Source organism: Haplochromis burtoni, unplaced genomic scaffold (genome assembly GCF_018398535.1).
Source record: "Haplochromis burtoni strain Fernald_Lab_line unplaced genomic scaffold, NCSU_Asbu1 Contig_495, whole genome shotgun sequence".
Classification (NCBI taxonomy): domain Eukaryota; kingdom Metazoa; phylum Chordata; class Actinopteri; order Cichliformes; family Cichlidae; genus Haplochromis; species Haplochromis burtoni.
In genome coordinates this window covers 244,345-258,848 of record NW_024582856.1, presented here as the reverse complement: position 1 = coordinate 258,848, position 14,504 = coordinate 244,345, and the positions used below count along the sequence as shown (strand labels likewise).

The 14,504-nt window shown below is 42.0% G+C and overlaps 1 protein-coding gene across 1 annotated transcript in view; it reads right to left on the bottom strand.

Moving 5' to 3' along the window:
• Positions 1-14,504, bottom strand: part of herc1 (HECT and RLD domain containing E3 ubiquitin protein ligase family member 1) — a gene marked incomplete in the record, with an annotated part of 98,122 nt that overhangs the window by 49,688 nt on the left and 33,930 nt on the right. Inside the window, 6 exon segments of the mRNA XM_042213905.1 lie at positions 1,993-2,258; positions 2,816-2,881; positions 3,001-3,052; positions 3,588-3,708; positions 4,732-5,047; positions 5,727-5,898. Of these exon segments, the coding sequence (XP_042069839.1) occupies positions 1,993-2,258; positions 2,816-2,881; positions 3,001-3,052; positions 3,588-3,708; positions 4,732-5,047; positions 5,727-5,898 (993 nt within the window).

Below are 14,504 nucleotides of genomic sequence, written 5' to 3'. Positions count from 1 at the left end.
GTTGGGAAACACTGCTCTAGCATGTTAGGCAAGAGACTGAATCCAGAATGGATCCATTGAGCACAAATGTTAAACAACGTGCTTGTTCATAGCATAGTGTTTACTGAGGTCATGGCCGAGGGCTGTTTCCTCATAGAATCCTATAAGCCCAATAAGTCCTTTCAAAACCATGTTTTATCTACTAAAAACATGCAAACCACTTTTCAAACCTGGAAGGCACCAAACCACTACTGCACATGCTCTATATGACTTGCACAAATTCCCCCTTTTGCTACAAATAGATTCCAAATTTGTGAGAAACACAGATTTGTCCAAACAATGTCTGAAGACCAACTCCTGAGACGTGTGGTGCAGAACTATAGTTTTAATATTTCTTAAGTTTAATCATTTCTTAAGTGCAAAAATCATGGTATTGTAGATGTCAATTTTTCAAGGTACATGGATGGAGTGTTCCTTCAAGCTGCAGTTTGACTGTTTACTGGGTAAAATGTTTTCACTGGAAGCCTGTTTCCGCCACTAAATAAAAACAAAACAGCTAGTATCCATAACTCGAAATTTCGAGTTATTTTCTCGAAATTTCGAGTTATTTTCTCGAAATTTCGAGTTATTTTCTCGAAATTTCGAGTTAGCTCTGCCAATCAAAAATCTAGGTGAATGAGGTCGCTTTCTTGTTACCTGGAAGCATATGGCGCAGAGGAACGCGCACTCAAAAACGGATCCCAACAAATTGGCGCTTTGGCGAGTGCGTTTGCTGATAGTAACACCGTGTGATTCAGCTAATAACAAGGATTTCATCATTTGTGAAGCCAGGCTGAAAACACTCAGCAATCTGTGCATTCACGACTGGATCTAATACCGGTAGCTTAGCTGTAGCATTTGTAGCTGAGGCTTCAGCTTCCGGGTAACCAGGAAATGACGTCATTCACATAGATTACTGATTGGCAGCACTAACTCGAAATTTCGAGTTATTAACTCAAAATTTTGAGTTAATAACTCGAAATTTCGAGAAAGTGACTCGAAATTTTGAGTTATGGATCCTTTTTTTTTTAGTGGCGGAAACGGGCTTCCATAATGTTTTCCTGTATCCAGTGTGTGTGCTCTGTTCTGCCCAGCTCAGTCTTTTCTTTTTGTCTCAGACCATGAAGTCACCCCTCCACTGTGATGCTGACACTGGTGTTTGACAGGTACTATTTAATGCAGCTGCCAGTTTACAACCCGTGAGGTGTCTCGGTTTTAAACGACACATTCTCAGATGTTTGTCTTCTTGCACAGTTGGGCATCGGGCCTCCCACTCCTTTTTCTGCCTATTTTAGACTCAGTGTTTGTTGCTCCCTAAAGGGATATGGATAAGAGATTTTAAGTTTCTGCACAATTACTCACAATAGCCTTCCTTTCTCAGAAGAACAACTGACGACTGGAGAACAATAAAATGACTGATGCTTCGGACACTAAACTAACCTAAATAATGCTGTGCCATGGTTTCCAGCTGTGCAACACAACTGCAAAAGGTTTTTCTACTAATTTATTAGCCTTTTAAATGTATTGATTTGGATTAGCAGCCATACCAGGAAACTGATCCAGAGGACTGACAGCTGTTGATGATAGGCCTCTAAGCAAAACTGTAGAGACATTTTTAAAATATCATCTGACTAATTTGAATTGTTTTTAAATTTGATAACGTGTTCTTCTTTAGAAAATAAAAACCCAAACTTTTGACGAAGTCTTTATATCGTCAGTAGGAATCAGTCAGTTTTAGACTGAGTGAAATGAGAGACAGGCATTACAGATTTCGGTCTTCAACTGATTTGTTGAGAAGACAAAGAAAACGTATAAAATACTGTCAGCTCTGTTCTGAAAAGGTATAACCGTACAAAAAATAAAAATCCTCCACAAATGACTTAAAAACGTTTCATAGAAGAAAAGAACAAAATCAACTATGCTGACTTTGATTAACCATCATTTGGTTCGCCTTCTCGCTGAGGAATCGCTCACCTCTGCTCTGCTCTGCTGCTGTTCCATAGCCAGGATAATGGCTTGTGGGCTGGTGGACATACTTTCTTCTGGCTCCTTAAAAGCTGGAGCCAAGCCCACGTCACCACTGATGAAGCTGACCATGTTGTCGATGAGAGCGTGGATGCCCAGCGATCGGCTCAAGTCCAGGTCTGACTCTTCGTACGTTGAACTGTAACTCTGCTGACGGCTCAGCTTGGCCCGAAACCAGGACTCAGCCAGGGAGTCTGGTGAGCTGTGAAGGAGGCCTGAGAAGGAGAAGAAGATCCCGTTTGTTGTATTTGTGCACGCAGGGGATCTATTGAGGGATGTGCCGAGTAGCTTTGAAGCACTTAAAAGGAGCGCATTATTACTCGACCAGAGTTCATCAAATGGCCAAATGCCGAGTCTACATGCAGGCGCAAGCCTCCATTATGAGTTTGCCTGTGATGGATGCACCGAGTATCCAACACACACTGAGGAAGAATTCTGCGGCTGAGAAGTGGAATGGGAAACAGGCTAGCGCGTCCACACAACAACTCAGTCAAAGTATCAGCACTGATGACTTCTTCAAAAGTGCAACCCAGAAATTTCCATGAAAATTCTTCAAAGTAACAGATTACACTCTTCACGAGGAATGAGCCATCATAGTGCAAAGTAACAGTGCAAGCAGAAGAATGGCCTGAATGGAGACGTTTATGTGATCCTGATTTCTTTATCTTTCTTTTTTTCTTTACAAAATGAAAAGTTGAGGCTCAAAGAGGGCAGGGTGTGGGTATGGCATTACAGTCATGGAGTTATGAGTTAACAAGAGGAAGAAACATGCCATCGTTTACTTGCTTGAAGTTCCTCTTGTGTTTGGGGCTCAACTGCCCCAAAAGAAGCAAATAAACTATCCGTACAGGAATCAGAAGACAGAGAGACAAGAGTAACATATGAACGATAACAACCGAAAACCTGCATTGTCCTCTCTCCAAACATTAGCGGAGCAAATTAGCAGTCGGTCGTTACCTCTCTTTTTGTGGGAGAATGCCAAGTCTAGGTCAACATTTCTTCTTCCATTCTGAAAGAAAAAACAGAACAGTTCACAGATTTGCACATTATGTTAACCTGTGATTGTAAACTGGAGATTCAGGCGGCTGAGGTGGAGGACAAACAGACTCAAGGACAAGTTATGTGTGTGGGCTTTGCAGTTGTTGTGTGAAGGAAGGCAAACATTAAAGGTGGAATTCTAATGTCAACTGCGTGATTATTGGACTAACAGATGCCAGTACTGCAGCCACAGTCTGTGAATTAATCTGCCTGTGTGTGTGTGTGTGTGTGTGTGTGTGTGTGTGTGTGTGTGTGTGTGTGTGTGTGTGTAATGTTCCACATGTCAGAAGCAAGGGACACATTACAGTGAACATGATTTGCTTATTCACACTGGCAAAGGGTTAATGTGTTTACTACCATCATTACTGTGACCTTGTTCTCTGTGAGATTAAAATCACATTATTTTGTCAGTGTGTGGTGGGTCAAAGGAGAGCAACTAGTTCTCTGAGTTGTTTGTCAACTGTACTGCAGATGTAACAAAGAGTGTGTGCAGGCATTTGATTTACCAAAGTGTAACCTTCTTCATCTGACTCTGGCTGGGAGAGGTCAGACTCACTCCTGGACTTCATCAGTCTGTAACTTGGGCTGCTCTGCACTAAACGGCTCTCTGCGCTCAGACTCTCACTTCTGTACACAAACATATCACAGCACTGTTAAATCAATGAGAACAAGACAGCTAAACAACAACAATTAAACACCATGATTTTCACCTGAATGGTGGCGCATACAGCCACATCAGTTGTCTCCCTTTTTATAAAAAGGACAAAGTACAACACGGTGCTCGAAATACAAAACATTGGAATACTTTGACATTAAAAGGGTAAAGCAGAATTATGTTCACTACGAGAGGTTCTGAGATGCACACCGCAGGATCCAAACCACTATGGTTTGAAATGTGAGCTATAGCGTTACATTAACACAGTTTTTTTGTGTGCAGACTATTCTACTTTAATTCAGTAGGCTTAACAAACAAGAATGACAGGAATGATATTACACCATGATTAATTCAGCTGATCAGGTGCACACTCAATACGAGGCACAACAAGTGAGAAAGGCTGAACAAACAAACAAACAAAATGAATTACTGTCCAAAGACTTATGGAGTCGTGTAGACAACAAAAGTAGCCTGTGTGTTATCTTTTAGTCCTGTGCAGTCACCTTACCTCACTGATATTGGGCACTTAAGACTAGTCAGATCATGACTAACTGAAGACAGCTCTTGATGTGGAGCCTTACAGTTGTGGTCAGTACAGTTCCAGTACAACTATGTAATGTGCTCATTCCAATGCTTCACTGTAAAAGTTAACAAGAGCTTGGTGCAGGAATTCAGTGTTTTTCCACCCAAGTGACGACTCAAAAACACTTTTCAAAGCACTTTCATCAAACTACCTTTAAATAAGCAGATTTAAAGTAACTATAGAATATCAACCTAATGATAAACTGAGCTATATTAAATATAACTGAAATGTTACATTATAAAAGTATATGAAATAATTAAAATAAGTTGGGTTTTCTCTTAATTGTATATGGGGCCAGTAAAAGAGAAATGCACAATGAATGACTAAATTTCTTAGTAATGTGACTATGCCCAATGATAAAGGAATTCAATTTTTCAGGGATGTCAACAGTAGCATCCTATTTCTCTCCGACCTGGTCATGAAGCTGAGGCACTCCTGTGTCCCTGTAGCTAACTGAGTCTGAGCTTCTTCCTGGTTCTGCTTGGTCAGCTCGCCCAGTACAGGGCTGACTCCCAGTATCAGCAGAGCACAGCGGTGGATCACAGAGTTACAGGCTGCCGTGTAAAGGTCTTGGCCTTCTGGAAGACCCGTACTGCCCCTTCTGCCCTCTTGAGCCAGAATGGTGTCTTCCTCTCCACCTCCTCCTCCTCCTCCATTCCTGGAGCTGGAGCCCAGTCCTGTGCTGCTGCTGGCCCGCTCTCTCTCCCGACTGCGAGCCACCTCCCGCGCTGAGAGAAAACATTGAAAGATTTCTGTGTTGTGCCACAATCATACACACACACACGCATGCACACACACACACGCACACACAAAAAGACACACAAATAAGATGCAGTGTTAGAGGACAAAACAGCAGCCACAAAGAATTACTGGAGTCTAATATTCAATACTAAAGCCCGTGCTAAAGCAACACACTGCAAAGCCTTCGGCACATAAATGTCCATATATTACAGGACATGAATATCAAGTGAAGGTGTTCATAACAGTATGTCAGAAGTTTACAGCTTTAAAACTGCCAGATTACACATGCTCATAGGTGCTATGAAACACCTTCCTTCACAGAAAGCTAGCTGATAAACTGTTCGACTTAGAACTTCACAGCATGAGAAATATGCAGAAATCAGTTACAATGTTGCAGATTACAGCTGCACTTCCAAATACATTATACTAAGTAGTGAAACTGTTACAACCTGAATAATAACCATTTATTAATAATACATTCCTATTCATCCTAGAACCCTTTTACCAACACTACAGGCTACAGTGACAAGCAAAGTCAACAAAAACACAGATGAATAATACAGACAGGATTTTAAAAAGTTAACATTTATTCAGTTATGTCCTCCAATTGGCTACTGCTTTGCACACTAAACACACACACATGCAACTACAGGCACGAGTACTTACTTCCAGCTGTCATTACTTCATGCTCCCTGTCATCCTCTTCATCGTCTTGCTCTTGATGGCCTTCTTCTCTCTCACGGTCAACCCTCTCTTCAAGTTCTGCCTCCTCGTCAATGGTGCGTGTGAAAGAGTGCTCCTGGGGGTCCATGTCCAGAGAGTCCTGATTGTCGGAAATCTGGTCAAATGACAATAATGCCTGATTTTGGATACCATTGATATGACTATTAAGCTCGGTGGAAACGTGTGTATGCAGTTATGACCATAGTTTCGTGGACAAATACAGAATATATACACAATTTTGCCTCTGTACACCACCATAGTAAGTTTTAAATCAAATAATCAACATGTGCTTAAAGTACACACTTTACCTTCACAATAAATAGGTTTAGCAAAAACTTGGCATTAACTGTTTGGGAATTCCAGAGGTGGCTGTGGCTCATGTGGCGAAGCAGGCTGTCGATCAATCAGTCCCTGGCTACTACAGTCCATGTGTCCAAGCATCCTTGGGCAAGATACTGAACCCTGAGTTGCCCAAGATGCACCCATTGGAGTGCAAGTGGGTGTGTGACTGTTATATAAAGTACATAAATAAAATGTGTGTGATTGGGTGAATGAGACCTGTAGTAGAAAGCTCTTTGAGTTGTCAAAAATTGAAGAAAAGAAAAATAATGGCTCAATTACAGGGAGTGCAGAATTATTAGGCAAATGAGTATTTTGTCCACATCATCCTCTTCATGCATGTTGTCTTACTCCAAGCTGTATAGGCTCGAAAGCCTACTACCAATTAAGCATATTAGGATGTGTGAAGTCTGCATCCTTCAAGAAAAACATGATTTTCATGCAGGACAATGCTCCATCACACGCGTCCAAGTACTCCACAGCGTGGCTGGCAAGAAAGGGTATAAAAGAAGAAAAACTAATGACATGGCCTCCTTGTTCACCTGATCTGAACCCCATTGAGAACCTGTGGTCCATCATCAAATGTGAGATTTACAAGGAGGGAAAACAGTACACCTCTCTGAACAGTGTCTGGGAGGCTGTGGTTGCTGCTGCACGCAATGTTGATGGTGAACAGATCAAAACACTGACAGAATCCATGGATGGCAGGCTTTTGAGTGTCCTTGCAAAGAAAGGTGGCTATATTGGTCGCTGATTTGTTTTTGTTTTGTTTTTGAATGTCAGAAATGTATATTTGTGAATGTGGAGATGTTATATTGGTTTCACTGGTAAAAATAAATACATTGAAATGGGTATATATTTGTTTTTTGTTAAGTTGCCTAATAATTATGCACAGTAATAGTCACCTGCACACACAGATATCCCCCTAAAATAGCTAAAACTAAAAACAAACTAAAAACTACTTCCAAAAACATTCAGCTTTGATATTAATGAGTTTTTTGGGTTCATTGAGAACATGGTTGTTGTTCAATAATAAAATTATTCCTCAAAAATACAACTTGCCTAATAATTCTGCACTCCCTGTATATGGAGATGGTTCGGATTCAAAATGTCAGATGATCAGAAGAATAATGTGTTCTGTAGAGAATCCCTAAAAAATGTTCCGACAAAAGTTTCAAGCACTGCTAATCTTTTCCACCATTTACAACAGCGCCATAAAGTGCAGTATGAGGAGTGTGAAACTTTGCTGTATCACAGATCATAAAGCCTCCAGCACCGAAACAAACCACATTACAAAACTCCCATACCCATGCTGTGCCTTATGAGAAGTGGAGTGACAGTACTAAAGCAGCGGCCTATCATATCACTAAAGACATGGTCCCCATCTCAACTGTGGAACAAGAGGCCTTTATACAGCTGCTAAAAACCCTGACCGAACATACCAGATACCTAGTCAGAAGTACTTTGCAAGAGAAGTACGGCCAAAAGTATATGCTCACCAAAATGTCTCATTGACCAGCAGGGCCTGTGAGCCATACATGAATGTGACTACAGCCCAAGACCACACCGGAGAGCATATAGCTGAAGCCCTGCAGGATGCAATCACAAGCTGGAAGTTCAACCTGACGCTTTAACGACTGACAACGGGGCTAATACCTTGGTGGTTGAGGATGCAGTGCTTTTGTCACAGACTTCATGTGGCCATTGGTCAGTACAATACTGAATCAGCTGATTTGAAATAAGAAAAAAGATTACTAGGCATAACATTAAATAAAAATCTTATAGAATCACCGAAAGAGGTAAACATATCTACAGGGTGGGCCATTTATATGGATACACGGTAATAACATGGGAATGGTTGGTGATATTAAAGTCCTGTTTGTGGCACATTAGTATATGTGAGGGGGCAAACTCCTCAAGATGGGTGGTGACCATGGTGGCCATTTAGAAGTCGGCCATCTTGGATACAACTTTTGTTTTTTTCAATAGGAAGAGGGCCATGTGACACATCAAACTTATTGGTAATGTCACAAGAAAAACAATGGTGTGCTTGGTTTCAACGTAACTTTATTCTTTCATGAGTTATTTACAAGTTTCTCTTTGTTCACAGCCATTGACATGTCGAAGAGGTTAACATCGTGAGGAGCGGATCGAAATTGTGTTGATATCTGGTGAACGCAGTAACCGGGTCATTGCAGCAGATTTCAATGCAAGACACCCTACGAGACCACCCATCTCCCATGCTACAGTCAGCAAACTGCTCGCTAAGTTTCATGAAACTGGTTCAGTGTTGGACTGAAGTTGAACATCCCTTGGGCGGATATTAGCTACTCACAAATGGCACCCTTACAAACTCCAGCTACTGCAGCATCTCAACGAGGATGACCCAGATCGGCGCACAGAATTTGCAGAATGGGCAAAACAAAAATTGGAACAGGACCCTCAGTTCACGCAGAAGATTTTGTTCAGTGATGAGGCAAACTTTTATGTGAATGGTGAAGTTAACAAACAAAACCACCGCTATTGGTCTGACACTAACCCACATTGGATGGATCCCTCCAAGACTGTTGGAACAACAAAAGTGATGGTTTGGTGTGGTATATGGGGTAACAACGATAGTGGGTCCATTCTTCATCAATGGAAACCTCAAGGCCACTGGATATTTGAAATTGCTACATGATGAGTAGATGAACAGTTTCCTGGAAAGTGGATTGGTCGTCGTGGGCCAGTTGAATGGCCCCCAAGTCTCCCGATCTGACCCCCTTAGACTTTTATCTTTGGGGTCATCTGAAGGCAATTGTCTATGGTGTGAAGATACGAGATGTGCAGCACCTGAAACTACGGATACTGGATGCCTGTGCTGGCATTTCTCCTGCGGTGTTGCTATCAGTGTGTGAAGAGTGGGAGAAGAGGGTTGCATTGACAATCCAACACAATGGGCAGCACATTGAACACATTTTATAAGTGGTCAGAAACTTGTAAATAACTCATGAAAGAATAAAGTTACGTTGAAACCAAGCACACCATTGTTTTTCTTGTGACATTACCAATAAGTTTGATGTGTCACATGGCCCTCTTCCTATTGAAAAAACAAAAGTTGTATCCAAGATGGCCGACTTCTAAATGGCCACCATGGTCACACCAGTGTTGGTCAAGTTACTTGAAAAAAGTAATCAGTAACTAATTACTGATTACTTCCCCAAAAAAGTAATCCCGTTACTTTACTGATTACTTATTTTCAAAAGTAATTAATTACTTAGTTACTTAGTTACTTTTTAAAAACACGATTTACAACCTGAAGAGGTGATAAAGCGATAGATCTTTCAGCCCAATTCTACTTTTTCTAGCATAATCCATCATACAAAATGTAATCAAATGGAAAAGTCTCTTTTTAAAACTTGTTTTATTAGTTTTAATCTTTTAACTTTATGCATCAAGCAAAACATTTAATTATTGCAACATTCTCTGACTGGAAGAAATTAGTTTAACATTTAAACCTATTTTCTGCACATTCCAGCACATAAAATAAAATATTTTTTGTGTTTACACTCAGTCTTTCAAATAGATGCAAGTAAAACACAGCAGAAAATAAATAAAGTCAAAGACTCAGCGGTCCTGTTGCTCTATTTTCACCTGTAAAGCAGGAGCGGGGAGGCGGAGGGTTACCCTGGTGCAGGTGTGCCGCGGTCAGTGGAAGAATCCGCGAGTTTCTCTGTGAGTTTCCCATTACGTCGTAGCTACTCGGTGCTTGTTGGAAGTTTAGGGGTTTTTTTCGCTGTAAAAAGAAGTTTTCTTCCCACGCACAGCGGACACTCAATGTTTTTGTCACTTTTTATGGAATCAAACTCAAAGTAAGGTCAGTACTTCCACGCTTTAAACGCTGCACGCTCATACTCTCTCTGCACTCGATATGTGATCCATTGTTGATCTGCACACAGCTGTTGTCACGAACGTCGCACTCGCTTACGTCACTGTCGTGAGACATTCTCGCAAAAAATCACGGTTTTAGTAACGCAGTAACGCAGCGTTCCTACGGGAAAGTAACGGTAATCTAATTACCGTTTTTGCAATAGTAATCCCTTACTTTACTCGTTACTTGAAAAAAGTAATCAGATTACAGTTTACACGCTTATTAGCACAGTAGACGCGTAGCTGATGCTATAGCAGTGGGACGGAAAATAGTTGGGCATTTTAAACATTCCGCCTTAGCCTACTCCCGCCTCGAGGACATTCAGGGACAGCTCAACCAGCCAATAAAGAGACTGCAGCAGGACGTACAGACGCGCTGGAACAGCACGTATTACATGCTCCAGTCCCTCATTGAGCAAAAGCGAGTGCTGGGCTGTCCGAGCACGAACTCCCTGACTATCTCACCGCTCACCAATGGGCTCTTATGGAGACGACTGTTGCCATCCTCGCCCCCTTTGAGGAACTAACTAAAAAAGTGAGCAGCTACGACGCACTAGCCTCTGATGTCATCCCAGCTGTGACTGTGCTAGTGAGACTTCTAAACAGAGAAACAGACGAGGACCACGGCGTCAAGACAATGAAAGCAACCTTACTGGCAGCTGTCAAGAAGCGCTTCAGTGACGTCGAGACCAACCCACTGTACTTCATCTCCACCATACTGACCCAAGGTAAAGTCTGTGTGCTATAGGTATTCAATGAGTATAACTACAGTACTAAATGTAAGATTATTTTACATCTGAAATATTATATATTTGTAACTAAAATACACAAATACAAATGTATGCAATATATATAATATGAAATACATTTCCCTTATTACTACCAGAAAGTCAAATGGCTGGCATTTGTCACAGTGGTTTAGGGGAAACTAAAATCAGTCCTATTTTTCCACATATTAATACATTTATGAATTTTGTGCAGGTATAAAGATCGCTTCTTCTCCAACAACACTGCTCCAGAGGCCAAGCTGCAGATGATGTCCAGAGCTGAGGCAGAGGGGAGTCGGGCAGAAGCTGCAGAACCTCCTGCTAAACTGTTCCTCAAGGCCCAGGCCAGCACTAGCAGCAGTCTGGACACTGTATTTGACGAAATCGCTAAGGAGCAGCCCCAGGCAGCACAGCCGCTGGCAGCAGGTGCTGCCATTGAGCTCGACACATACCTCGGAGAGGCCCCGAGCCCTCGTGAAGACAGTCCTCTGAAGTACTGGGGTGTCAACAAAATCAGGTTCCCCACTTTGGCTAAAATGCCCGTAAATACCTCTCAGCCCCATGTAGCAGTGTGGAAAGTGAAAGGCTTTTTAGCTCAGTGTCACACATTATAGATGAAAACAGAAACAGTCTGACTGCTGATAATGCAGAAAAGCTACTTTTCTTAAAAAAAACCTGCCACTCACTTTTTCTCTCCATTAAGTGAGTCATCTTAGACTTGATGTTAATACCTACCTCAGTTGCACTGACTGCCACAGTTCTATGTTGGTGGATGTTGTTAGTTTATTAGAGCAGGCGATATGGCCAAAAATATTTATCACGATATATATTTGAAAATTTGCGATAACGATATAACTGACGATATAATTGATGCGAGACAAAATACAACTCCACAACATTACTAGCGCAAAAAGACAACCTTCCATTTATTTTCACTTAAACAAGAAGCTGGTTTTTATGTACATTAAAGCTTTATAAAAATGTAACAGTGCAAATGCAAATTCCTTGCTGAAAGTTTAACCAAAAGGCATTTCCAGTAGAAATGGGCTGACATATCCTGAGCATAACCATGTATAATATCCACTGAAGTTAAAAAGAGGTGCTTTGCAACATTAAACTGCAGTGTGCAGTACGTATTTTTCGGACCATAAGGTGCACGGGATTATAAGGCACATTAAGCGAAACAAAGCAGTCAGATAAATCAAACTTTATTAAACTCATTCTTCTTGCTTCCTCCACTTCTGTACCATTGATTCATTAATGTTGAATTCTCTGGCAGCTGCTCTATTCCCATGTTGTTGCAGTATATTAATGACTAACCTCGTATTGTGGATGGATTATCTCAGTTGTTCTCCTGACTGAAGTTTGGTCCGTTTACAGCATCCTGCCATGCGATTGCATTTGTCTCTAACCATGAGGAACCTTAACGTTAACTTTTATAAGTGGAAAAGTGTTAGTGTTCGTCCTCCAGCTTCACTGTTTATGTTATGCTAACATAGCTGTGTGCTAGCGATCACGTAGCACATCATTATATACCAGCTAGCCCAACTTCAGTAACCCTACAAACGTCACTGCTGTTTAGTTTCCTGTCTTCATTTATGTTGGAAGTGATAGCAGAGCTGTACGTTTGATTTTTTTCAGAAATCTCTCAGTCAGAACATGCTATATCATGCTTAGGTAACTAGCGAAACTAGCGAGCTAACTTCCGCTAGCTTCCTGCTAACTTCTAACTCCGTTAAATGTAATAAATTTTGTTTTCATGGATGCCTGGAGTTAAACTTCATAGTTACACCTGGTAAAGCAGCAATGCTGATCGTTTTATTAAAGATGAAAGAATTTAGACAGTTTTTAACTCTCAGTGATGCTGCAGTGTTGTTTGACCTGAAGATAGGAGTTTAGGACCCAGATTACTCCCAGATTTAAGAGCATCTTAGTCCGACGGCCGCTTGCATGTTCTGCAAAAAAATGTGCTTTGTCGTGTATCTGACGGACAAACACCAAACCAGTTCCACATCACTGAAGTTGCACCATTTTTACAAACCAATTCTGGTTCATCTGTTTCACTCAACAATCGGCCATGTGCGTATGAAAACAAAGGCACTGCGCATGCGCGTTTTACTCCCATTCTATCGCGATATTTCATTTTCCTATCGTTGCCTAACATTATACCGGTATTACCGTGAACGGTATAATATGGCCCAGCCCTATAGTTTAAAGAGGAGGTACTGGTCCGTGTGTGTGGGCTTCCGGTAAACTTCGATGTTGAGGTTGCCGTTCTCTTCAATGTGCACAGCGCAGTCCAGGAAAGGCAAACAGTCGTCCTTTGTGTCTTCCCTGTGAACTGATTTATCAACTTAATGTGGAATGAATATGTATGTAGGCAGAGGTCTAACAGTGTGCAAATCTGATCGGGTGTGAAGTTGGTCCTGTCCTCCAAGGAGCTGTCTTCTTGTAGTCGTTTTCTGACAGTCTCCACGGCCTCCGTGGTGGGTATGCAAGTGAAGAGAGAGACTACATCAAAGGACACCATGGTTTCATCTGGATCCAGGGTAAGTTTCTGGACCTTGTCGGTGAAGTCGGTGGAGTTCTTGATGTGGTGTGGGGTGTTCCCCACGAGAGGCGCAAGGATGGTAGCAAGGTGTTTAGCAATGTTGTAAGTGGCTGAGTTTATGCTACTGACTATGGGTCTGAGTGGGACAGCTTCTTGTGGAGCTTAGGAAGTTGGACGGAGGAACTTTGGCAGTGGAGAGGGTGGCTGAGACTTTCATCCTGATTTGCTCTGCTTCTGTCTGTGATAATTTATTAATCCGTATGGCAGATTCTGTGGCTGTGATGAGGTCCACTATGGGCAACTGTTGGGAGAAATGGCAAAATTGAGTCCTTTGGCTAATACTCTCTTTTCAGGTTCAGTGAGATTCCTGTCTGAAAAGTTCTTACACCCATTTCTCCTGACTGTCTTCAGGTGTGTTTTCTTCTCTGGGTTGTGTAGGTTCAGAATGAGGAGTGTGTGTTTTTGAAAGCAAGGTGTGGAATTTCCTGCGTTGTCTTTCTTTTCCTTTAGAGTGTTGGGCCCGCTGAGCCTTGTCCACAAACTTGTAAACCTCTTCTAAGATTGGAGAGGGTAGAAGGTTTCCAGTTCCTGCAGAGTCTGGCTAATCTTGCTCTGAGGCTATCTATAGTGAAATGGACCTGTCTTATCCTTTCACTTAGAAGCTGATTTTGTGCTCTCTGTAGAATCAAGTCTGCTCTGTATCCCCTGACAGTGGATCCAAGGCGCAAACTCTTAGGAACAACTCTGCTTTGTCTGCATCTTAGGTTGAAACGGAGATGGTTCCTATAATCCGCTAGTTTCCTTGATTCCTTTTCATACTCCCGCACCAAGTGAAGGGTGTTCCTCCCCAAATGTACGCCGATGGTGTGCGTCCTGCTCGGAGTCGCCATTACCATTAATGGAGGTCCTGTTTGAGCTCACATTGGCACGGACCTCGTCGGGCCATTTCAACGGAGTGCACAGGGATATCACTTTGTATTAGTTTTGGTGGCTTATGCAATACGATATCCTGAAGCAGTGCCTCTGCGCACCATTTCTGCAACGAGTGTGGTGCAGGCACGAGTCTGCAGATACTGACTGACCAGGGCATCACAAGAGAGAGATGAGATAGGGCCAGAGGTACCTAATTCCCACATACCAGCCTCCTTCCATTGT